The 27037-nt window shown below is 40.5% G+C and overlaps 1 protein-coding gene across 1 annotated transcript in view; it reads left to right on the top strand.

Annotated features, from left to right (window-relative positions):
* Positions 1-27037, top strand: part of THSD7B (thrombospondin type 1 domain containing 7B) — a 440833-nt gene that overhangs the window by 167652 nt on the left and 246144 nt on the right. Inside the window, exons 3-5 of the mRNA XM_063118635.1 lie at positions 7197-8034; positions 12815-13069; positions 19385-19551. Of these exons, the coding sequence (XP_062974705.1) occupies positions 7197-8034; positions 12815-13069; positions 19385-19551 (1260 nt within the window). The remainder of the gene's footprint in view (positions 1-7196; positions 8035-12814; positions 13070-19384; positions 19552-27037) is intronic.

Below are 27037 nucleotides of genomic sequence, written 5' to 3'. Positions count from 1 at the left end.
ACAATGACTTTTTTATACCAATGTTAGTTTTTTGTTTCTGGTAAACATAAGAACGATCGGGTTCTCTGCAGCTTTTTCTGGTAATGGATCATGGATTTATGGAGGGAAAAGTGCTCATTACAGCCTTTTCAGGGATCTAATTAATTGCTAATTATCAAGCAATATTCAGTGAAGAAGATCTGGAGTTTTCTGCTGTGTTTAAATTACAGAAGTGGAAATTTGGTGGAGCAATGAAGCACCATAGATTAGTTGGCTGCTGTGTCTAACAGAATGTCAAGAGGCAACAACAATCTGTGCCTTCACGGCATTTTCTTTTTAAAGGGAATGTATGAACAGAGTGATCAGGATTGATTTCATTTTAGATTGGTGGCAGTTAGCCACATGTATGCACTGTGGTTGTTGACTTTAGCACTATCTATCAGTTTATCTCTCCTTCACATACATAGACACAAATATTTTTGTAACATTTATATTATAAATTCACATTTTGAGTAATATTTATATTGCATACTTTTGCATTCATTTCATATGCATACTCTCAAAAATCATTACTATAGATATAACATTTCCAGAAAATTTGAAGCAACGTGGGGAAAGGCAACACATATTTTTTTTCCAGCGGGGGACACGACAACTGAAAATTGCAATATATGCAGTACGTACCGACTTATCAAACGTACATTTATTTTACTGCTTTAACAACACAGAATGGATGGTTTATAATTTAGTTAGTATATAGATTTTTCATGTTTCTGCATATTTGCAGAGCAATCCTATGCATCTTTACTCAGAAGTAAGACCTACTGTGTAGCGGAGCTTATTCCAAAGTCATATAAGGAGTTACACATTTTGTTCTGCAAATTTTACATTTTCATATTCTGATACAATATGTTCTGGCAACAGAATAAATCAGAACAAGGAATAATATGAACTTGAAGAAGGCAAAACTCCAAATGGTGTTGGACTTACTAAAACCCTCTCTGTTTCTAGCATTTTAAAAGCTTTGTTCATTTCTGGACTTCCAGTCCCTATTGTACAGCCCCTGCTTTTTCCTGCTTGTAATGGACTCACCCTGCTTGTGAAATCTCTATGTGTCTACCTCTGCTGCTGCTTCTCTTTCCCAGACCTTTTGTTGCAATAGTGACAAACCCTCTGTTAGGTCCTAACAGCATCCAGGGCATCTGGGAACCATGGGAAATGTAGTTCCCGTAGGCCTTGATATCACTTATAGGAACGTTAGGAGGCTCAGCTGCAACCATTGCATTTTTGGGATGGGGGCAAAGAAAGTGGGGTGGGTGAGGTGGACAGCTGGAAGCAGGAATATCTGTGCCTTGTCTTAGTCCTGTTGGTATCACTTAAAACGAGTGCCTAAAGAAAACTATTTAATTTCATACATTCAATCAATGTTCACTCAATTATATTATTTTGACAGAAGCCTTCCTGATTCAGGGTTAAGAGTTGTCTGGCAACTACTTTTTTCAAGTTATCTCTAAAAAAAAGAGAGAGAAAGCAGGCATAGATGGCTGCTACAATACGATCCAGAGGCATTTCAAAAGGAATATTTTCATTAAAGAAATATTTGCATGAACTGGTGAAAGCTAAGAAGTTATAGACTCCAGGAAATGCAGCAATATATACAAGAAACAGCAAAACATGTAGCGTTTTCTGCGTAGGCCAAAACAATTTCTAGTACTTCTGTTCTCTTACTAAGACTGCATATAGTAAAGTAATAAGTATCCTTAAAAGATGGATTGCCATTCTTCTCCGTTTTCTGTACTCGTTCAGTAATGAGAGATTAACATCTCATAAGTAAATCATTCAATGCAACCTAAGGAAATGTAAATGTATTTTGCCTACTACTGTCAAGGATATGGAAGAATCTATTATTTCAATCATTTATTTTACATCTAGTTAAGTTATTGAGGTTCAGTCTGTAATATCCTTAATATATCAAAGTAAAATGTCAAAAATAAATATGTGATATATCCCTGTTCTGTTCCAAGTTTGCTAATGTTGTACAGTCTGGCGTTTTACCAAGCCTATCTTGCTACGTCTGTCTGTTCTTTAATTTTAGCATACTGAAGTGCTGTGTGCTGTGAATACCCTACAGCCGGGTGAAATGTCCCTAATCTGTCTCATTTTTCATTTGGAATAACTGGATTAGTTTCCAAGGCTTTTTGGAGATGCCTGAAAAGATTAACCTAGACAAAGTCAATAGTATCTCAGGTCCCAGGCTGTGCTATGCATCTCCAGAGGGGCAGGGGACAATTTGGAGGGCCCATTTTATATTGCAAATCTCCTTGCTCTCAAATATTCCACTTCCACGCATCTTTGGGGAAGTTTAGTATCATGGAAACTACATCTCAGATGAAGTTTGGGTTGCCCAAATCCATCAGTTGCATCAAATTTCCATGATATCTGTGGCTTTTAGGGTGTGAGTTGTGCAGTTTTGCAATCTTCTTTGCAACACAAATGGGGGTGCTCAGGACAGTCCAGGTTATGCTGTAGATGTGTACCATTTCAGGCTGTAGGTTCTTCTACAGGTCTGGTCCATAGCCGAAAACTGCAACCAAGCCAAATCACAGATCTGAAGCAGTGGTCAGCTTAGGTCAGGTTTTTCAGGAAGCAAAACAGAAACAGATCAGCACCAGGGACAGCTCCAAGTGATGCTGGGACTGGAAGCTAGGCAGGGATGTCTGTATGTTACTTCAACAAGGATTAGAACAAGAGTGAGGTTTAAATAGAAGTGTTCTAGGAATTAGGCTGGTTGGCCCCACCTCCATGCTGACTGAGGCTTTGCCTCTTAAAGGGGCCTGAGCCATTTTAGTAATCTTAGGTTGCAATGCCATGGCAGTGGCTTGACATGCTAGTTTCTTCATGGACTGAGTCCTCATAGTCTGAGAACGGTCATGCAACCTACTCTGGATGCCTCTTTCTCTGAGGACAAGGGTTTGGAATCCTCTGAGGATGAGGGTTCAGGATCTTGGTCCATGACAGAATGCTGCAGTTGGTATACAGCTTTTGCCCTGTTGCTTGACAATGCATCTATTGCTGAAGATCAGCATGAACACACCTTTTGGAACCCTGACCTCTGATCTGGGGATATTTTCAGTTTGGAAGCAGTCACTGCCAAATCAAGTCAAAATCTAGTATAAACTATGGTGCAGTATCATTAAAAGAACACCCAATCCACATGCGTGTGATGTTACCTTGCTATATGACATTTATTTATGCCTGTTCAATGTTTTTCACCTGTTATATGCGGTACATTTTTTTAAAAAAAGTTGCACATTTTTATAGTGCTTCCATTCCATTATAGTGCCACCATTCCATGCTTTACAGGGCTTTGCTAGACCTACCTGGGAATCTGGGCCTATAGAGGGGCCAGTCCATGCTAGAAGTAGCACAGGCTGTCGCTCCTGTCTACACGTAACACGCGACAGGGTAACGGAAAGCCCCATCACGTCGGCCATTTTATTGTTTGTTTAAAGGGGCCATGTGTACAGGAGCGCACCAACGAGAAAGGTAGGTTGTGGGTTTTTTTAAAAAAAGGTTCACCCCTGCCTCAGCCCGGGATACCCTGTGCATCATCTGGATGCACAGAGGTGAGCCCGGGGCTCGCACCGGGCTAAAGCCTCGTCTAGCAAGGCCCACAGTTGCTTCTATGTTCTTCATACACTAGAGAAAAAACAAAACAAACGAACACACTGTTTGTCTAGACTGATTAAAAAACTAAATATTCTGAGCATGTGCCATTTAATATTGCATTTTAAATCCACTGAAATCATAGCACCATCATGACTCCAGAAATAAAACGGAACTTGCTTCTACTACCTTTATGGTAAACACATTTACTTGGGTATAAGCACCATTTTGTCATAGAAAGTATTTTCAAAGTAAACATCATAAAATGTGCATCTGTAACCCTGAACATCCCTGGTGAGCTCTCCCCCCCGACTTAATTTGAGCAAAGAAGGATGGACGCTGCAGTGAGTCGTGTTTACCAGAGTGAGACCTGTGGCAAAGGCACATCAAAACCTCCTTCATTACCTCCACAAGAGACACCACAGCTAGAAGGAGCTTTAAGTAAGTTCAATAGGAAAGGCTGTCCTAGTTATAACCCTAGTCGTCTCCAAATGGAACATTAAACATTTGCAGAATAGCTCATTGTTTAGGAGAATTCTCCCCCCTTTCACCTATGGCATGGACCGATGCTGGGCAGGTTTTTCGGAAAACATGTACTCATTTCTGTTTGGAGTTGCGAATGGGGCATTTCTGAGTCATTTGCCATCTGAAACGAAATCCTTATATACATCCCTACAATTTTTTAATTTTTAATTTATTATTACATTTATATCCCTCCTTTTTCCCTCCAAGGAACCCAAGGCGGCATACATAATCCTCATCCTCTCTTTTATCCTCACAACAACAACCCTGTGAGGGAGGTCGGGCTGAGAGTCTGTGAGTGGCCCAAAGTTAGCCACTGGGCTTCCATGGCCAAGTGGAGACTAGAATCCAGATCTCTCAACTCCCAGTCCAACACTCTAGCCTAACTAAAACTCCTTTCAGAATCCTGTTTGCATGAACAGGTCTTTAAGTACATTCAACATGAAAAATTCCCCTTCAGACCTTTGGCCACAACATGTGTAGGTCCGGGTGGAACCTGGATGTTGAGCTGGGGGTAATACATGTGATCCCTTTCTTTCTCTATGGGTTGTTTGAATGTGTGAGAGGAAAACTTTTGAAGGGAGATTAAATGTTACATGTGTGTAAGTAAACCATATTAGGAATTGTGTGTGTCTCTGTGTGTGTGCACGCATGTGCACTTTTAACAGAAAAGCACCTGCAGAAGGAGAGATTTCTGAGTTGAAAACTGTTAGAGGAAAAAGAGATACTTTGCCCTATCCTGGCCACACTTCTTCCCCCTGTCTTGGTTAAGAATGGTGTTCAAGGCAGCCCTCCTATCCTCCATAGCACATGTTCTGGGGACTCATGGGGCTATAGGTAGGAGCGGGAACCGGCAAAAACAACCTTCCTGCTTTTCTGTGAGCAGCAGGTTCCACAAGCAGAACTCTACTCACAGGATCTCTAGATACAATACCATATCTTTAAGCAGTGTATAAGGTTTGGGTAAGTATCATCAATGCTATATGTAGAGCAGTGTTGCCGAATCACTCACAGCCAGCATGTCCAATGGAAAGGAATGATGGGAAATGTAGTCTGAAACATCTGGAGGGTACCGGGTTGGAGAAGGCTGATGTAGATGTTCCTCTGTTTGTTATGAACCGGGATCCCATTTAGCATTTCTTCTAATGGTGATTCAGTTATTTTACTATTCATTATATTCTATTTTATTAGTTATTCCTGTTTAAAAATGGTTTCCTTAATCTGTTTAAAAATTAGTTTTACATTGCAACTATTTCTTTATAAATTCCTTTCCAATTCATTCTACACTTAAAAAAACATTTTTGTGTAAATTGATATTAAATTTTCATGTTCCTCTAGGCCATTTTAAGCTTTCAAATGAGTTTTGTATATATTTGCCATTTGCCTGCTTATAATTGAAGATGCTGGAAAGTATATATGAAGAAGATGAGAGAATAGCTGATTAATGTGTGAAAGCCTTTAAGACAGGATAATTGTATTTTTGAAGTACTGAAAGCAAACCCTTTTTAGTTGAATTAGAATATGTAGAGGTACCTTTTATGACTATACATTTTTATTTTTATTTTAAAATTATGGCTCACCTCAATATTGAAAATGCAAAGCAACAGCACCAATTCATCATCAGGGTGGTGGAAAAGGATTGATTCTCACCTCCTTAGTATGATGTCATCCTATTTTGACCTGAGGCTTATTCAGGTGTTTAAGCCACAGTGTGTGATGGAGTACTCTGGGTGCCAATTGCCTAATTACACACCCAGGTGTAGCTTGTCATGTCATCTGAACCTGAGCAGCATGGCTTGCTTGAGAGGGAAACAACTCCCAAATACTCAAATAACTCATGGCCTGTTGTTGGGTTTAAGCCACAGTGGTCGTGCGAACCAGGCCATCCTCTGTCCAAAAGGTAGAGTTGTCATGGGGGGGGGGGTTTGTGGGTTTTTTTCTGTCTTTTGCCTAAGGTTATGTTTGAGAGAAGGTTGTGCAATACTTGAGGTAAGCTTAAAGAGATTTGATAAGACTATTGAATGTCTTAGCTAGTGTCATATACTTGGTAGGGAAAGAGAACCTAGATAGTTTGGGTTGTCTAAACCTTGGCTACTGCATTCAGAGTCCTCACAGGTATGGTAACTTGAACAGTTTGGCAGGGCTCTTAAAGCAGGTCTGAAATAGGATTTCCTTTAGAAGGAAGACAGAGATGAGGGAGTCCAGAGGCTGGGTTGTGCTTAAGGCAGTGGTAGGGAACCTCTTTTCTTTGAGGGGCTGCTGACCATAAGAAAAATCAATTTCAGTCAGAGACAATGATGGGTGGCGAGGGCAGCCTTTCTCTCTGTGCCACCCCATCCTGTAAACCAGGTGCAATCCTGATCTTTTGTGCTACAACTCCCATCATCCCTTGCTGGCTGGGGATGATCTAGTCCAAAACATCTGGAGAATACCAGGTTGCCTGTTCTTGCTTTAAGAAGTCAGTGTTCAGTTAATTTACTGTGCTTTAATATATCAGTTTTCACCCATGTTCTTGTCTTCCAATTGGTTTACTTTTAGGCTTTGCAGGGTATGCTAATGGGAGTTCAGTTGTATGTTTTGTAAATCTTGGTGTAACTGTTACCGAGGCAGGTTCGTCACATGAATTTCAGTTTAATCACTCCACTAGACTTCCCCCAATCTTAAAACAAAATTCTAATAAAAGAATCTGATCCTCACCGATGACACAGACTTTCCTTTTTGTTTTGACACTTGGTCCCAAGGCCCTCTCCGTGTATACTTACGGCTTTTTTACACTTCTTTCCTCTGCTTATTTGACCTGGCCTCCATAAAACCCTTTCAGTCAAGGCGGTATTACTCAGCAAAGATAGATGGCCTTTCTATTAGAAGAGATAGACCTTGGGATGCAACGTGTATGGACAGAATATGAAAGTGGGCTTTCTATACAAAGTCAAAATTCCTTTTGTAGGTAGTCTCAGTTATTCATTGCATAGTGCAAATGTAAAAGATTTTCTTAATATCTCTTCCCCCTGCTTGTTTGTTTTTGTTAGGTCACTGGGGACGTTGCATAGGTGACTGTGGTTCGGGTGGTGTTCAGAGCCGCGTAGTTTGGTGCATTCATTCAGAAGGCTGGACGACCCATCATTCAAATTGTGAACAAAGTGATAGGCCTGAAAGCCAGAGGAACTGCTTTAAAATATGTGACTGGCACCTTGAACTCTTCGAGTGGGAGGTTTCGGAATGGCACCTGTGCGTTCTAGTTCCTTTTGCTCACGGTGAAGTCAAGCCAAGGACTTCAGAGTGTGTAACTGCCCAGCATGGATTACAGCACAGAATTGTACAGTGTGTACAGAAGTTGAATAGAACAATTGTCACAAATGAGATATGTGAATATTTTACTCCCCAGCCACCTATGGAACAAGCTTGCCTAATACCTTGTCCGCGGGATTGCGTAGTATCACAATTTTCTTCCTGGTCTGTATGTAGCAGACACTGTGGAAAGAGTTTACAGCACAGAACCCGTTCTGTTATTGCTCCTCCACTGTACGGTGGAACCAAATGTCCAAATCTCACTGAATCGAGGATCTGTGATGTTTCAATCTCTTGTTCTCATGGGGAAGAGGAATATACCTACAGTCTTAAAGTTGGACCTTGGAGTAAATGCCGACTGCCTCACCTTAAAGAAATGAATATGATTGGGAGAACTATGGTGGATTTCAGCTCAGATTCTACAGAACGAAGCACTTTCAAACTCCAAGTGGTTGAAGATCTGCAAAATTTTCACAGATTTAGATCTCACTATAGTTCCAGGCCTTGGGATATAGAAATTGGTTATCAAACAAGGCAGGTGAGGTGTACGAGACGTGATGGGAAAAATGCTATGCTGAGGTAAGAAGTCATCTTTATTCATAACAGATTTTATTTGCAAGGCTGTTAAAAGTATCTACTTTGGTCTGTTATCAAGTATGCATTTTGCCATTTACATTAATGTTTCCATAGATGTGGGTTTAATTTATATTTACTCATATTTAGCATAAAAGTAATAGAAGTTACATATTTTAAAGTTATACTCTTGGTAGTGTTTTATACATGTAAACTACAGTGTAGATGTTGCTTTGTTTTATACATTTTCAATATTTGCTTCCATTAAAGGAAGGAGATACCTTAGCCTACAGCTGTTAAGGGCCAGTTTGATGCTCGGCTATCCAAGGGGATATAGCCATATAGAAGAAGCATTTTGTTTTTGTTTTTTGGCATTTATTTATTTGTTTATTTATTCTTTACAGAAGAAACTTCCAGTAGATAAACAAAGGAAAACATTTAATCTTACATTGCTTCATAAATATAAATGCTAACAGTTATAAATACAATCAAACTCATACCAGTTAAATTGTCCAAGAGAGTAAACCAGTTTGTACTGATTCCTGAACTTTATTGTTCCAGTATAAAATAAAGAGACTCCATTTTTCTATAAAGAAATGATTTACCCGTCAGACTCCAATCATACTAGTTAATTGCATCATGAGGCCATTTCCCAAACCCTCATACACCAATCATCAATGGTTGGAGGATTAATTCTCTTCTACTACTAAGCTGCAGTTTAGATGTTGCTTCATTTTATAGATTTTCTAATAGTTTTTATTTGCATCTGTTAGAGGAAGCAAATAGCTTCTCTTGACTACAACTGTTAAGAGCCATTTCAAACAATCACAAATCATGTTTGGACACTCACAAATCGATGCCTGGCTATCCAAAGGGATGTAGCCATGCGGAGGAAGTAATTCTAACCCCGTTATGGCTGCTATTTCCATTGGTGTTTCACGAGTGAAATAGCTGAAATACCATAGCGCATAACTGAATCTGGGTCAGGCTAATCCATGGGAACAATTTGTAAATGGCTAAGGTAGCCATTATTTCTGGCACATTAAAATACTTCTGTTACATTGAGAATAGGCCAAATTCTATCTTGATATGCAACCTGCCACTCTGACAGCTTAGGGTATACCAGTGACTCTGCCAATGCAGTGTTGCAAAATATGCCATTTAGTAACATGTTACAGTGACATTAAATTGGTATATAGTATTGCGGTATAACAATACCTAAAACCAGTGAGTCAAACTCTTTGCTGTCTGTGAAGTGAAGTAAAATAATTATAAAATTCAATTCAATGCTTTTTCAAGCCTAATCACCAAATGCCAGTCCAGACAGAATGTCTTCGTTGCTTTTTAGAGATTAAATGATCAGAGGATAAGGCATCTCCACGATTGTGGAGTACCTAAGATGTCATTCACTACTGACAGTTCTTGGGTAACCCAGAAAAGATATTAAAAAAGCATATTTAGTAAAGAAATATCTGAGGATGGGATTGTTTTCTGAACACATAGTTATACATTTTCATATTTGCAATCAGTAATGATTGATGCCAATAGGAACCTTGTCACGATGTAGAGTTCTATTTCTTTTTTATCAATCATCTCTTTATTTTAATCCCCCGCCCCACTTAGGCTAACCTAGTGCGATACAGATGCCTGTATTTTCAGAAGAAACATGCCACAATAGCAAATAATGGTGGGTGGAGGTGGTGGAGTGGGGTGTCCCTGGAAGAGTTAGATGTACAATATCTTAGCACTGATTTCTGGCTTTAGATTGGGGGCCGTGGGGACTGATAACAGCAGAAGCTTTTGAAGTAAGTTCCTCAGAATATTTCCAGTATCTTCTCATGATCTATAGCTTGATCTATAGCTTCTTTAAAGAAAATAAATGTTGCTGAAAAGTTTTGCAGAACCACTGAAGTAGAAATATACTCTTTAGCCTGTTTATAGCCTGCTCTTTACTACAGGGTATCTTTCTTTTTGTATTGGCTAGGCAAAAAGTAGATCATTTTTATTGGTTAGACAAACAGTCAGTGCAGAGTGCCACTTGAGGTTTCTTTCTTAGCACATGGCTTTGAAGGTATCGCCTGCATCTCATGTTATTTACTCCAGTTCTAACATGTTTCAGTAGTTAATTCCAGTATAGAGCAGGTCAACTTACAATGTAATCTTAGACAGAAAATAAACTATTAAAACACAGGCACACATTTTAAAAAACCAAATCCCTTAACCCAGTGCTAATGACAGCATTTTCATTCATTGGAGTAAAAATAATTTTCAAAAGAAAGAGGGCACCAGGAACAGGAAAGTGTAAGGTTGTTTTTTTGGAGCAGCCATGAATAGTTCTCCCTCCATGTTCAAAGAAAGAAACTCAGTAGATCAGTTTTTCCAGTCTTTTTTTTTTCTAAATCAGTTGCAGGCTGGTAATACTTCTTTTCCTTGAGGTGATACTGGGAAAAGAGACAAGTGGATCTACGGTTAGTCCTGGAATGTGGTGGGAAATGAACCCCTCTAGACAAAGCATAGCTGATATATTTATGTCTTGAGCACTAGTTACTAGCAACATTTTTTCCTCTGTTTTAGTATCTAATAGTATATGAAACATCTCCTCAGAATGGGGTGTACACCTCTTCTGGGAACCTTTTTGATAATGGCCATCATTAAATGGGACACCCATGATGAATCATGTGGGCAGGAGGAGAAAAAACAAATAACTGAGGAAACCTCTCCCTTCCATAGCACAATATAGTGTACCCAAGACTCTAGGGGGCAAAAGCAGTTGGTACTGATTTCCCCCTGATCGTGAGTTGTACAGTGTGCCATAAGGGGACATATTTAAATAAGCCATATTGTATCAAAGTTTGGCATGACAAGTGCTTTTCACACTGTGCATTCCCAGATCCTAATTTCACACCTCTTTCCAGGGAGGGGTTGGGGAGGGAAGGGCTTTCTCTTCAGCGGAAATGATGCAAATAGTTATTTTCCTGCTGGGAATCCTGGAACTTGTATTCCCAATCCCACTTCAATCAGAGAAGATGCTCGACAGGGTTCTGAGAGTACTCACATTTTCCTCCTCCTTCCCTTCTCTCAAGTTAAATTGAGGCAAGAAAATGGAAGGAAGCTGAGGAGGCAGCGCTAGCAGGATTGAGATCCATCCTGATCACCTCAATATGATTTGCAAGCATTTGAACAGGAACAATCACTTTTGCTAGTGCTATTATTATTTATTTATTTATATAGCACCATCAATGTACATGGTGCTGTACAGAGTAAAACAGTAAATAGCAAGACCCTGCCGCATATTTATTTATTTATTTATTTTATTACATTTATATACCGCCCCCCAGCTGAAGCTCTCTGGGCGGTTTACATAGGCATAGGCTTACATTCTAATAAAATCATAATAAAACAATAAGGAGGGGAAGAGAATGCACCAAACAGGCACAGGGTAGGGTAAAACTAGCAGTATAAAGTCAGAACAAAATCAAGTTTTAAAAGCTTTAGGAAAAAGAAAAGTTTTTAACTGAGCTTTAAAAGCTGCGATTGAATTTGTAGTTCTCAAATGTTCTGGAAGAGCGTTCCAGGCGTAAGGGGCAGCAGAAGAAAATGGACGAAGCCGAGCAAGGGAAGTAGAGGCCCTTGGGCAGGTGAGAAACATGGCATCAGAGGAGCGAAGAGCACGAGTGGGGCAATAGTGTGAGATGAGAGAGGAGAGATAGGAAGGAGCTAGACTGTGAAAAGCTTTGTAGTGCTCTCAGTTGAATGTTCATTGACATTCACCCCAAGGGATGTTGGAGGAATCTTCGGGGTGATTGTGGTGGTGGTGAAGCTCGCTGAGCTTTAGTCAGCTCGGCCCTTTAGACTTTGGATCATTTCCCCACAAGCTGGCCCAACTTGTTGATTTCTAGATTTTTAAAACTTTGTTTAAAACAATTGGTGCAAATTACAGTGTAAAATTCTATCCGGAATTCATGCAAATTTTGACTGACATTTTGCATCATTTGCGCAAATTTCTTTTACACCCAAAAAAATCTTGAAAAATTTCCCAGATTTTGGGAACTGGTTCACAAATGCAAGCCGAGTCGGGGGAGCTATGGGAATCTGTCAGGCCCCCAAAGGGCTGGGATTTCCTGGCGATGGACATCCCTAGATGCCCCAAGTAAAATATATCCAAATAAAATATCTGAAGGATCCTATTCACAGTTTTACATGCAGCAAATATCAATGAAATTAGGTTGTGGTTTACAAAGTAGAAATAACCCTTTAGTACTTTTATGATTTTATGCCACATTTAGTGTAATTAACCTCACATTACGTGTAATTAAATGCTGTGATCCTGTTTCAAAAATGTAACATCATGAAACATGATAAAGAAAGGAGCTATTGAGCTTGTCTCTCATTTCATGATATTTACATTCAGCTCTTTATTAGGAATAAACACATTAATGGAGGCCTCATTCGCGATATGGCATTTGCATGTGTTTTTTGCGCACTTTATTTAACATGTCCAAGTAGCAGCTCTGCCATGCAAACTGTTGCAACAGTGGAAGTTGTGAAAAAGCAATGCTAGGCCTTTGTCAACCTGGCCATAGTCTTATATATGGTCTTATATCTTCTGTGCTTCTTGAGTTTCCTTGGTTTCCCCCCACCCCTTTCCTGCTAGCAAAGAGAGATCAAATGTAAGATGCAATTTGCAGATATGGCTCTTATGGCATACTTGCAGGGTTTACCAGGAATGAAAGAAGAATGCTTCAGGGTTTTGTTGGATTTTAACAACATAACTTTCTTACCACAGCCTTTGTGTGCAAGAAACCATCCCTTTGACCTTTCAGTCCTGTGTTATGCCTAAAGACTGTGAAACCTCAGAGTGGTCTTCATGGAGCTTCTGCTCAAAGACTTGTCACTCAGGGGATCTCTCACCAGGATTCCGAAGTAGAACGCGGAGCATAAAGCACATTGCTGTAGGAGCTGGCCGACAATGTCCTGAAACAGAAGAAAGAGAGGCCTGCAACACAGTTGGTGGAAGAGAACACCTTCATCCTTGCCCAAGGTATACTCCATGCCTTCCTGTTTCCTTTACTCAAAGAGATGCTGAAGCTGAAACACATCTGATTTGTTTATATGTCATCCTGGTTCCATCTCCTAGGCTGATGATGGCCCAGAGCAGACCAAAGACATTAACCTATGCAGATTTATGTGTATGTGAGATATACATCTAACGAGTTCAGACACATCTTGAAACTGGGCAGAAAAATATTGCAAATACCTGGGTCCATCATTTGTGTGTTTATTTGTTTGTTTGCAAATCTGCATTTAATGAAAGGGTTTATCAGATACAGGTCTCTCTTATTAGTTTGGAAGATAAGGAAATGTATATGTGACAGAGTCAGTAAATAAGGGTTGAAGAATACAGTCTGTACTCTTCATCCTCCTTTTTGTTGAACTATGCTTTTCCCCTTTAAAAAAAATATTTTAACTTTTTCAACATTCATAACAGCAAACTGTCCGTTCAGAGTGAGTGACGAAAAGTACATTGTTATAGAAGGAAAACCACATTGTAGAACATAGTAGCAGACCACAGCAGGTTTACCCCAATACTTTTTTTAATCAATAATTTGTTAAGCGTACAAAGGAATTCCACTGTTTGTGATGGAACTTATGGGGGATAATGCAGTCCTTTTCTGGATCCATACCATCATGTGCACAGAAGATCACACTCAAGAGGAATGCTGAACTGTGTGTGGGTGTGTCTGTGTGGGTGTATGTATTGCTGCATGTTGGGGAGGGGTAGGATCCTTAGCAGGCAGAGCATAGGAGTTACTGATCATGGAGGTGATTTGTGCTCCTACCTTTAATATCTTTCCTTCGGATTGGTTACATCAGTACTGAGCTGATGCATTTATTTAGCTTATTTCTCAAATAATTCTACAACAGCATTCATCTCAGAGAGTCTTCACTTTGTAATGTTGCTAGGAGTTATGCTCTGCTTCTGTTTGATTGGTTAGAGCTTTCGAGTATCCTTTTTAGTGTCATAGACTAAGTGATTGTGAATGTCTGCACTGGTGCGGCTGACTAAAATGATTCCAGAACTTTGCAATCTTCTGGCTATTCTGAGGTGACGTAATACCTGTGCTGCCTTTCTGAAGGGGGATGTTGAAAGGTCACGAGTGTGGTATGCACTGTACAATTGTGTTACTTCAAAATCAGCAACCTGCTCATCATCCCTGTGCATCTTGCTATCAGTAGGAGATAGAGGGCACTTAGGAAAAAAATTTGCTTGATTAGGTCTTGTCAGGGGGAAAAAAGCTCTTGTATGCTGATTTTTACTTTCTCAACCCAATTCACGTCAATCAGTAAGACAAAAGGATAGATTGTCTGACTGATTTTATTCTCTATGTGCAAGGACTTGTTTCATTTGACAGCCATGTGATTGAAATACACTAGCTTGCTGGATAATGAGCAAGTAAAGAGATTTGTATCTGCAACATCTTCCTACTCTTTTTCCCAACAACAGGAAATATAAAATGTGAGTGATTCTGATATGGTGCTCCAAACTACAGTCCCATATATTGAGGATGCCTTCTACCAAAATATGTGTAGGGGAAGGTTTTTTGTTTTGTTTTTAGGAAAGACTTTGCCTTCCAGTTGGTGGAAAAGGAAAAGAGATTTAGGACACTGAAGGTGGGTTATGTGCATTTACACCACATCCCTGCAATGATTGAGAACATTAAAGTGAGACCCCCATGAAAGAGCGGCAGGAATCTCATGATTTGCATGGATCTGTGTTTTGTGTGTTTCAGTGAAATCATGGATTTGGAGTATATTGATTGAAACTTTGCCCTGATGCCATAACATTTCATGAAAGGGGCAAGGTTGGCAGATGGAATTGGGCCCTGGGTATGTCTTAGATCAGCTTTTCCCAACCTGATGCCCTCCAGATGTATTGGACTATAGTTCCCATTATCCCCAGCTAGCATTGGCACTGACTATATAGGATGAGGATAGGGTGAGATGTGTAGTCCAGCACATCTGGAGAGCAATGGATAGGAAAGGCTGTCTTAAAAAGTTGATACCACTAGACTGAAAAAACAACACAGTCCTTCAGTGCCCCAAGGAGGACGAAGGCCACAGGAACTGGAGTGTCAGGCAGCTTCTTCCAACACCATGAGGCACTTTTTATGAGCAGCTCCTTGGGTGAAGCACAAATTGGAGCTTCTTGTTGTGAGGTACTCCTCAACTTCTTCCTCAGTCTCCTTACAGAATTCCCTTAGGTTCATCCATTCTTCTTCCCACAGTCCCATTCTTGTTAATTCTTAGGCCAGATCTATACCAAGCAAGATGTAGCACCATGAAAGCGGTATGAAAGCAGTATATAAGAGGCAGGAGCCACACTACTGCTTTATAGCGGTATTGAAGTGCACTGACGGGCCCCATGACACATACCATATACCACTTTCATAGCCCTTTCATAGTGCTAGACCCTGCTTCATGTAGATCTGGCCTTAGATAGCTGTGTTCTCTCCCACATTGATCATGGATGATCCTGAAGGCTGTATGAGCTACCTATTACTCGCTCTGAAAATGAATTGGGCCATTTGAGTGTTTATGGTGAATTTTTTTTGGAGCCTCAAAAGGGTTTTGAATATGCTCAGGAATCCCACTTTAGCTGTTGCTGCCCATTCCCAACAAGTCATTCCTTTCTTCAGACAAAAAAGCTTTAACTTAGAAAAAGGAGGGTAACAATTGATGGAGAAGAGGCCTCTCTTTGGCAGCAAGTGACATGCAGAGTGGCATTTCCAGTGGAGATACTGGAGTAAAGAATGTTGTGCAGTCTATTACTACAAACCCCACAATCTTTGGCAGTAAATGAGACTTTGCATGCCATTCGCCATCAAGAAGAGTAAGGCTATTTGACTAGGAAGAAAGGTAACAGAATGTATCAGAGGCAGAAAGTGAGTGTGAGTCCCAGTTGAAATCAATCCATGTTCAAATTGGAGCTAATGTATTTGAGTAGTGTTTTTCATTGCCTGTTGATGCTCTTTCCATCCTTAACACCCCATATGTATGATCTTAAGAAAAGCTCTATAGTGCTGTGAAAGCAATGAAAATTTTTAGTCCTAGGTTTCCCTTTCATTGCCATGACAAGGAAAATGGTATCTCCTATGTTGTGTAGAACCATTTATTTTAGATATCTTGTTTCTAGTGACTTTTCATGATCAGCATTTTTAAAGGAAAGGTTAACAGTATAGCACTGTGAAGTGTACAGCAGAGTCTATCATGTTGTCAAGTAAATATTAATCCTAGTACAGTAATGCACATTGGTACAAAAAAGCCCAACTTCAAGTATAAACTCATAGGATCTGAGCTAGCAGTCCAAGAAAGAGATCTTGGGGTTGTGGTGGACAGCTCAATGAAAATATCTATCCACTGTGCAACTGCTGTGAAAAAGGCATATTCCGCGTTAGACATAATTAGGACAGGAATTGCAAATAAAACTGCCAAGATCATACTCCCATTATACAAGTTGGTGTGACCACACTTAGAATACGGTGTACAGTTCTGCTCACCACCACAACAAAAAAAGATATTGTAGAGTTGGAAAAAGTGCAGAAAAGGGCAACGAAAATGATCAAGGGGCTGGAGCAACTGCCCTGTGAGGAAAGGTCACAACTTCTGGGATTGTTTAGCTTAGAAAAAGGGTGAGTAAGGGGAAGACATGATGGAGGTGCAAAAATTATGCATGGTATGGATAATGTGGATAGGGAGAGATTTTTGTCTGTCTCTCGTACTAGAACCCAAGGTCATCCCATGAAGCTACCGGTGGGAGATTGAGGTTAAAAGGAAGTACTTCTTCACACAGTGTATAGTTAAATTACATAGTTAAACTCTGGAATTCACCTCCACAAGATGTAGCGATGGACACTTTGGATGGATTTAAAAGGGGATTGGATAAATTTATGAGGGATAAAGCTATCAACGGCCACTAGTCCTGATGGCTGTATGCTACCTCCAATATCAGAGGTAGCATACCTATGTACACCAGTTGCTGGGGAATATGGCTTGGAGGGTGAAGTTGCACTCCTGTCCTACTTGTAGGTTTCTTAAGGGCAGCTGGATGGCCACTGTTTGAACAGGATGCTGGACTAGATGGACCCTTGATCTGATCCAGCATGGCTCTTATGTTCTTAAATCAAGTTGCAGGTGATAATCTGGAGTAAAGATTGTTCTGCAGTCATTGGTGAACTAATGAGCACTTGCTTCACTCTTTACCTTTGTGATATAAACTTGAGCTATACGTGGGCTGCAAAACTCAGCCCACTTACTCAGGAATAAGTCCCATTGAAAACAGGTGGAGTTTTTATCTAATAAACACGCAGAGAATAGGGTGACTGGAATAATTAAGGGGGCATTCTTAGAAGGTCTACTGTAGGGGGAATAAGTCCCACTGAACACATGTTTTCTAATAAACATGCAGAGAATAGGGTGACTGGAAAAATTAAGGGGGCATTCTTAGAAGGTCTATGGTAGGTGTGGGGAACCATTCTCTTATGAAAGACTGCTGCTGAAGCAAAGGAAAGGGGGCTGCAATTGATGAAGGGTGGAGTAAAAGCTTCAAGTGGTGGGACTCAAAGGAGATGCTAGAGATGGAAAAGAAAGAATTCAATCCAGTAAGCCTTCTTGCCTGCATTTGGGTTCAGATAGACTTCACTGTGTTTTATCATTTTTAATTTTCTTCTGCTCCTAGTTTGGAACAGCCCACGCTCGTACTAGGTGATCATGGTTCAGTAATTCTGAATTATTTTCAAGGGGACTCCTAGTTCACACATCAACAGTCCTATCTCCTCTACAGCAAATCTTTCCTTATTTGCCTAAACACCAATTTAAATCAACATATATTTGCTTAAAGCAAGAGGTGTTAATGACTAAAGAAGTGTAGGTACCTGTCCTATTGTAAACTGATTTCCATTTAGCCTCAGGAAATCTGACAGTTTAATGTGATGGGAAAGAAAACACTGCATATTTACCTTGTTGCTGTTTAGTTAACTCCTCCAGAACTGAGATTGTCTGCATGGGGGGGGGGGGGGGAAGTGATAAGCCACGTTATGGAAGGAATTTTCTAAAAAAAAAAAAAAGTTACAAAAGAAAGTTCCTCCTATTATGTTTTATGTACTGTGGGAGGACAGTCTCATAGTTGTTATGTTGAAAAGCATCTGTTGTGCGTAGAATCAGTTCCTTTATGTTCCCCCTCTTTCCTGAGTATAAATGCTATTCTGTGTCTTTCTGAATGCAAACAAGACGTTGTGTACTTTAAATGGAAATATGACAGTTGCACTGAAAAGTCCTGCAAATTAGAAGTTATCAGTATTTTTGCAAGCATTTCCCATAAATTGCAGAATTCTTAGGACTTTTTTTTTAATAAACAGTCATGATACTTTTGATGCTAATAAATTAAGTGGGTGTAGAGAATACCTTTTCTCCCCAATTAACTTGAGTCTTTCACTCATATTTAAAACATTCCCGTGGCAGTACGTATAACATTATGTGGAAGAGCGTCATCAGACAGTGTTTTATCGCACACTCGTTACTGGCCACTCATGGTTTTTCGCGGGTCCTTTTGATGATGCTGTCTGCCTCCCGTGAGCCTCCTGCTCCTTCTGGTCTTTTTTCTGTCATAAAATAAGACAGAGAAAATCCAATTTGGGGGGCTATAGTGAAACTTGCTGCCCTTTCCTGCTGTGTGCAGGAGAAGCAGTGTGATAAAAATACCCACTGAATGGACCACATGGTTGTAGCTTGCTTCTTCTTTCTTCCCTGTGTGAAGAAAGAGGAAGCTGTTCATCCCTATTGTGGGACAGCAGCAGGAGGCAAAGTAACTATAGGAAAATGTGATTTCTGCCCTGCCTTATGACACTTGAAAACTTTTTTTTTTCTGCAGAAGACATTAAAAAGTGCTGGTGCTCATAACACTTAATTTATAGGGCAATTGCTTGTTTTATTATCTGGCGTGGGGGTTGCTGAAGAAAACTGTCAGGGCTAGTCTTATGAGTTTACCTAAATAGATAGTAAAACTCTAGGTCCTGCATAGTTTATGGGTATCATTAAGATTAAGGTTCATGGAGCACCAGCAATATCCACATTCCTTCCAGCTCTACTATTCTATGATTCTATGCCTAGCAATCCTAAAAATATTTACTTAGAAGCAAGTACCACTCGGTTTGATGGGATCTATTCTGTAGTAGGTTTGCTTAGGATTGCAGTCTTGGTCATTTGCAAACCAGTTGTAATGATTGAGGGTTTGTGTGCATAAGACTGAACTGTTGAACAGGCTTCACATAACCATCTCATGTTACTTATTCTCTACAAGGTATTCCTGGCAAACGTCTGCATGGAAAGGGTGTGATGTTTCTCTCCTGCTAGAAGAGCAGGACCCTCGACATGATAAGCACACAGCCCTTTGTGGTGGTGGGATACAGGTTCGGGAAGTTTACTGTGCCCAGACAACATTGGATGAGACACACAAATTTAAGGAAGGTATGTTAGAAGTTATTTTCCCCCCTGGAAATAAATAATTGATATGTAATATAAATACATGAAAGTAAGAATGTAATTGTAATACAGTAAAATGGTAGTTATGGAATTCTGGGTCCCACAGCCAGGTTACTTTTATACAGAGCAAGAAGTTTTGTTACGTTTACATCTGCACAGCGGGTTCATAAAGATTCAGAAAGGTGGGTTACTTCTCCTTTCATGTACAAATGGAAGTAACGTGTGCCAAAAGGCCTTCCCATTCACTTTAGTGGAGCACACGGGGAAGTACTTGCACACACATGAGTCCTTTGTGTGTACCAGAGGGCTGAGCTAATTTATAAAGAAGATAATAGAGATGCTTCTGCCCACCTTGAGAGGGAAATTGGGAAAAAGTATTGTCAGAAAATTGAACATGTTGTCAGAATAAACCATTGTCAGAGTTCTCTCACTCTCTCTGTGTGTATTTCTGATAGGTCCAGGGATTGAATTGTTTTCTGGATTTGGAAGAAAAGCAAATGGATAGACAGATGCCTGTTGAATAATTTATCTTTGTCTATTTTCTTTACTATACCTGATGTTGTACATGGCTTTGTACAGCGATGTAAGATAGTAAGAGCTCCACATCACAACCCGGGACTGGCTTGTTTACAAAAGAAAAGCAAGTCTATCTTAGGGATAGATTGTTTGCCTCGTCATTCTTCTGCATCCACTTTCTGCAGGATGATTATCTATCCTGTCAATATGTAGGAGGCATTTTTGTCACCTGTTTCAAAAATGCCAGCTTTGCCTCCCACAAAGTTGAATACAGCAGTTCATTGACAAGAGGAGCCTTCATTGAGTGAGAATACTGTTTCTGTAATATCAGTTACATTTCACTGCTTTTGGTTGATTTGTTTATCCTGGCTAAGGTTCTCTGTATAGTTGCTCCTGTGACATGGACTTTGCTTCCTAATTTTTTTTAGAAGCATGAACAGGCATGGAGCCATTGGGAAAACCTACATGTACTGGCTTTATTCAGGGCATAAACAGGTCTTGAACCAGTGCAGGTCCTGGACTGGTGCCTAGGTTCAGCAATGAGCTGGATGAGGGCCAATAAATTGAAACTGAATTCTGGCAAGACGGAAGTCCTGTGGGCGAGTGGTTCCCGAGTCCAGGAGATAGGCTCACTGCTTGTATCAGGATGGGGAACCTCCATGGGCTAGAGGTCCCACATCCCTGCAACCCCCCCCAACCTCCCCCCCAAATTTATTGGACTGGGAATGAGCATTGTGCTTGTACATTCCCTCTTCTTCCTTTCCTTCTCTCCCTACTTTCATAGGCCTATTTTTATTTTTTCATGTGTATCCAGAGATTTAACCACAGTTTCCTGTTCCTGTTGTAGTGGTTGTTGTTTAACAGCGTAGGCGCAAAAGAGACGTGCTCTGGTCAAGAGGCTACTGTAGTACGAAGCTTCTCAGATTGTGGTTTGACGTTTCAAGAACTGTAATTTTCAGCGTTCGGTACTGGAGCTGCGTTTGTAAATTTTGAAGAGCCTGTTGGCAGTTCGTTATCTCTTTCCAGCTCTTGACGAAGGACTCACAGTCCGAAACGTTGAGCACTTTTGGATACAAATAATTTTTTTGGTACGAATTCTTCCAGCACCAGAGCCTGTCCCTTTTGCACCTACGCTATTTTGGTGCTTTTCCCCCCTCGCACATACACCCGTGTGCTTACATTAAGGTGTGCTAGAAGAGGGAGGGGGGAAGGGGGTTAGGAAGTGTGCATATTTTCTGCCCATATTTTCTGGACCCAAATAGTTATGCCTGACCATAGATCAGCCCTTTTTTGCAGTAATGGCTCCAGATTGAATTAGATGAGTAACATTCTTTAGGCATCTGATTAAGAAAGGGCAGAGGGTACAGAGACATGGATAGGTATGGATTATGAAGATAAAAGCATCTGAGGATCAAGGAGATTCTTAAAACTAGAATCTCCATGATCCCATTGTCTTTTGCCCTTGCATTTTAATGTGTTCAGCATGACTACAAGACGGAGAAATGTGTTGCAAAGATGAGCTGCTTAAGTCATTTGAAGAGCCAGGTTTTATCAACATAATCCTATGCAGGTTAAGACAGAAAAAAAAGTCCTACAAGTCCCAGCATTCCCCAGCTAGCATGACTCACTGGATAATGCAGGGAATTCTATGATTCTTTTATGTCTAAACATGCATAGGATTGCACCCTAAATTAACTGATTAGTTGGTTTACATCCCTAACCCAATAGAGAGAAAAGTGTTCCACGCATCAAGGGGGGAGCGAGGAAGGAAAGAAAAAAGAGAAAGTTTCTACCCTGCCTTTCAGACCCCAGAAGAACTCCCAGGGAAGATTCCAGATCGAAAACACAACAATACAATAAAAATAATGAAATACAACAAATACATCACATCAGTAAGGGAGGCAATCTGAAGCATGTTTAGACAGAAAAAGTCCTACAACTCCCAGCATGGCTAGCTGGGGAATGCTTGAATTGTAGGACTTTTTTGTGTGTCTAATCACGCAGAGAAAAACATTCTAAATGTATAAATAGTGCAGCCTTAAAACTAGGTTCTATCAGTGAAACATTATTGGGGTCTAAAAAGCCTGCAAACCTAAGATGCTGCTAGGCTTTCCTCATTATCAGCCACACTTCCTAAGACCCTGAGCCACAGGAATCTGTCCGAACTTGTTCTCCAGGCTTTGGCCTTAACCATGCAGGCTTTGCCTTCTGGCCTCACCCCAGGGGCTATTATTTTTGAAACTGAGAGGTGTCGTCTTTAATGAAGAATGGGAAAATGGTGAAAAGCAGTGTGAGATTTCCCCCTAGGACACTCAGCATGTGCTCATTCAGGAAAGCTGCAGGAACAAGGAGGATTGATTAGAAAATGAGGTCTTTGAATTCTGATCTGCCTGTCTGTAGAAAGAATACATATTGGTGGTATGAGCACTTGGCGACAATAACAAGACAAAGCTGACAGATAGTCAGCAGTGGCATGAAATAAATGCCTCCACCTGATTCTCATTTATACTGCAGCATTCTCTGCTCTTCCTCAAGGCTGGTTCACTGATTGTATTCTCCAAGGATAGCGCTATTCCTATGAGTATTTTTCATACCTAGATACAGGTGAAAAGCTAATGTGTGATCCATGTGACTTGTTCGCGTGCAAACAGTGTACAGACAGCTCCTGGAATTTGGCTTCAGGCAACAAGGTTGATTTAGAATGCAAACTGAATATATCACACACACACCTGAGCACAATCCAGTTGAGGTTAAGCATTTGTAAGTTCCGTCGAGTTCAGGGGGGACAGACCTAAACATGTGCTTGATTTTCCCATTGCAATAATTTGAATTTGTGCTTAATTTTGACTCGATAATTGTATCATGTTTTTTGTGGGTTTAACATCTTCCAGAACCCACTGTTAATTTTCAACCATATATTTTAAATTTGTAATTCAGAAATAGAGAGGTTTGAACTCATGAGAGGGAGAAGACGTGATCACAGAAGTGGTTTTCATCAAATGCTGCTAAGAACGTAATATAAACATGTTTTTAGGACAAATAATCACCTTCCTTTTAGTGACTTTTCTGACTTCTGTCCTGCAGAGATCCTCAGTGAGGTCTTTTTGGCCCTGGTTATACATACTGGTCTGTGATTTTCCTTTTCTCTTTCTTCCTGATTTTCTTTGCGCTTTTCTCTTTCTCAGAGTGTCTCTCTCTCTCTTTTTCTCTCTCGCAAATGTTAACAAGAGATGAAAATGGCACTTGCTCTGCTGATGAGAGCCCCTGTAGGCTGGAGTGTGAGTGACACGAAACCACTGTATTAAGCAGGTGAGTGTCCTTTAGATGAGTCTCCAACTGTGTGAGTGCTGCCCTTTCTTGCATTGATCTCCTAGGGCTGGGGACTACATTTCAGTGCCAAGTTAGCAAGGCTGGATTCCTGAGTCAAATGCATGGTAACCATGATCTGAGAGGGAACCATATGACTGGCCCCAAACGTGTGACTATGTCATTCCGAGGCAGCTCACAGCCATGTGGGATTACCTCACAAAAGAGCCACTCTCACACAGTTGGAGGTACATCTAAAGGGCACTGAAAGAAATGTTAAAACGGTGGTACAGTAAATATGATTCTAGGCCTATATGTTTGCTCAAAGAGAGGGTGTGGGACTGTCACAAGATAAAATACAGAGCTACTGATCTAGAGAATTGATTTTTTTTTCCAAAAGGGAAATGGTTAGTACAAAATAAATATTTCTTCCAAATGACCTAATTCACTTGATAAAGGACATACCTTCACAGCAGGAAATAAATATATTCTAACCTGGCTGTGTTAAATTTACATTGTTGGGATGTTCAGCTATTGATCTGCAGGTTCACCACCAAACATTTCTGTGAGTAGAATTGATAAGATTAAAGCCACATAATGAAATGATAAATATGTAACAGCTGGCTTCTTTAGTGGAGATCCTTTGAAACAAGACATAAAAGGTTTGCACTCAAATCTTTGGGGTGTACAACTGCCATGCTTTTACATTCGTAATTCAGAAATAGAAGCGTTTAAATCCATGAGAAGGAGAAGAAGTTATCGCAGAAGTGGTTTTCCACAAATGGTGCTAAGAAGTCTAAATATAAAAATGATTTTAGGACAAATATTTATCTTTCTTTTGCTGAATTTTCTGGCTTTTGCCCTGTGGAGATCTTGGTGAGGTCTTTTGTTCCTGGTAGTAAATGCAGGAATTCCTGTGGCTTATTGCAGGCTCTACTCAAAATTACTCCAGGAAATATAACTCTTATTTAAGCTCTTCTCTTCAGATTAATTATGACTCCTGTTTTCTTACCTTGCCCCTTTATGCCCCCTGGGGCTGGTAAATCTCTTGGATTCACCATGGGCAAATGGCCAAAAGCAACCTTCCTATGTCCAGTGCTCTATCCCAGGATTGCAACCTCTGGAATAGCTTACAACATTGATCATTGCCATAGTGAAGCTAAAGAGAGATGCACCTTTTTAAATAGTGTAGACCTCCGCTGCCCTCCGGGGGGGGGGGCATTTGTTTTCAAGGTAGCAAATGCAATCCCCCCAGCCCTGATGATTCTGTAGAGTCAACAGAAGGTAAAGAAGATTAAAAAAAACTTGCTGGCTTTATATTGCACCTTTAATTAATTAATTAATTAACATTTCTATACCACCCAATAGCCAAAGCTCTCCTTAATTGCAAATACGAAGACAATAGGTTTCAATCCAGCATATATTCAGGAATTTCATACTACAATCCACTTCAGAGAGGGTCAAGACATGTGCTTCTACCATAAATAAAATGTTATAATTGCCTTTACTGTGAAGTAAAGTTTCCATGCCTTTCTAGGAGCCACCAGGAATGTCCAGCAGTAGCAGCAAGTCATCACAGGGATGGCAGAAATCCACACAGAGTGCAGATCTAGGTGTTATAGGAATATCATGAAAAAGCCTTCATAGGCAAACTAGTCTTAATTGCCTCCCCATGATGACTGCAAACCTGTGTACAAGGCCCTAAGAATCTATAAAAACTTCTCTAGCCGGAGAATCTTAATAGCATCTGGTGTAGATTTCTGCCATTGTCAGCAATTCTGTTTCTAGGTGAGGTCTCAGCCTGGCTTTGCACAAACCCTACTATGGGCTAGTTGACATAATCCAGCTGCCAATTTGTGGCTTATTTAAGACATGGGGGATACAGTGTGAGTGGGCAGCTATTTTGAATATTCAAGCTGTGACTGCAGCTTGGCATGATGTCCAAACCCAATGAAGATGGGTTGTTGACGAATCCATGAGCTGTTTTAGGTGTTTTGTTAACCACTGAAAGGGGTAGAAAAAATGGTGAACATAGAATAGGAGACCAGGGGCTATGAAGCAGATATCCCTTACATTCAAATAAGTTACCCTGAGGTCTGAAACACATCAGAGATCTTTTACTACATGTCACATCCTTTTTTTCTATGACTTTTCCTTTTTTTGGCATTTCATAGAATCATAGAATAGCAGAGTTGGAAGGGGCCTACAAGGCCATCGAGTCCAACCCCCTGCTCAATGCAGGAATCCACCCTAAAGCATCCCTGACAGATGGTGGTCCAGCTGCCTCTTGAATGCTTCTAATGTGGGAGAGCCCACAACCTCCCTAGGTAGCTGATTCCACCGTCGCACTGCTCTAACAGTCAGGAAGTTTTTCCTGATGTCCAGCCGGAATCTGGCTTCCTTTAACTTGAGCCCGTTATTCCGTGTCCTGCACTCTGGGAGGATCGCAAAGAGATCCTGGCCCTCCTCTGTGTGACAACCTTTTAAGTATTTGAAGAGTGCTATCATGTCTCCCCTCAATCTTCTCTTCTCCAGGCTAAACATGCCCAGTTCTTTCAGTCTCTCTTCATAGGGATTTGTTTCTAGACCTCTGATCATCCTGGTTGCCCTCTTCTGAACACGCTCCAGCTTGTCTGTGTCCTTCTTGAATTGTGGAGCCCAGAACTGGACGCAATACTCTAGATGAGGCCTAACCAGGGCCGAATAGAGAGGAACCAGTACCTCACGTGATTTGGAAGCTATACTTCTATTAATGCAGCCCAAAATAGCATTTGCCTTTCTTGCAGCCATATCGCACTGTTGGCTCATATTCAGCTTGCGATCTACAACAATTCCAAGATCTTTCTCGTTTGTAGTATTGCTGAGCCAAGTGTCCCCCATCTTGTAACTGTGCATTTGGTTTCTATTCCCTAAATGTAGAACTTGGCATTTATCCCTATTAAATTTCATTCTGTTGTTTTCAGCCCAGCACTCCTTGTGGGGCACTTCTTTTTTGGGCTTTGGCTTGTTAACAGTGTCAACAATCTACCTTTTCTGGGTTCAGACGTCACAACAAGCTCTGGCTGTGGGTTGAATATTTAAATGTTGCACAACACATGCCATGGCTTAAATGAGCTACAGTGGGCTGCAGTGATTGTACAAATTAAGTCTGTGGCTCCTCGCTAGCCAGTGTGCCTTGGCACCTTAATTGGGTCATGTTGAGAGCCTTTTGTGCTCTCACAGATTGATAGTTGGAATACAAATAGTACTGTGAATCAAGGTGTTTCCTCTCTTCTTTTTTATATTAATATGTGGCCCCAGCCAATGTTTTTGGGGAGCATGAACAGCTGGAAAGTATGAGAAAAATCCAAAGCAGAGCTTTCTTGTAGATCCCATGTATTAGATTGTCAGACCTCTGTCTGGTTTACCCAAAGCTATTTTGATTATAAGTGCATTTGCTCTATTGACCTCAGTGAGATGAGATCATAGAAAAATACATATTTTAAAGCTTGGTCAGTGGTACAGACATATGCTAATGCGCATTTGTATCTTCTTGGAAGATCAATGAAACTGCAATATTAAAGATGAATATAGTTTGCAATTCTGCATCTGCAATTAGGCCATCATTTGGTTTAAACTATCAGATCATTTATACCAGTTAAGGGAAACA

Source organism: Elgaria multicarinata, chromosome 2 (assembly GCF_023053635.1).
Source record: "Elgaria multicarinata webbii isolate HBS135686 ecotype San Diego chromosome 2, rElgMul1.1.pri, whole genome shotgun sequence".
NCBI classification, from domain to species: domain Eukaryota; kingdom Metazoa; phylum Chordata; class Lepidosauria; order Squamata; family Anguidae; genus Elgaria; species Elgaria multicarinata.
Note: the sequence above shows the minus strand (reverse complement) of the source record. Positions and strands in the feature narration are given on the sequence as shown.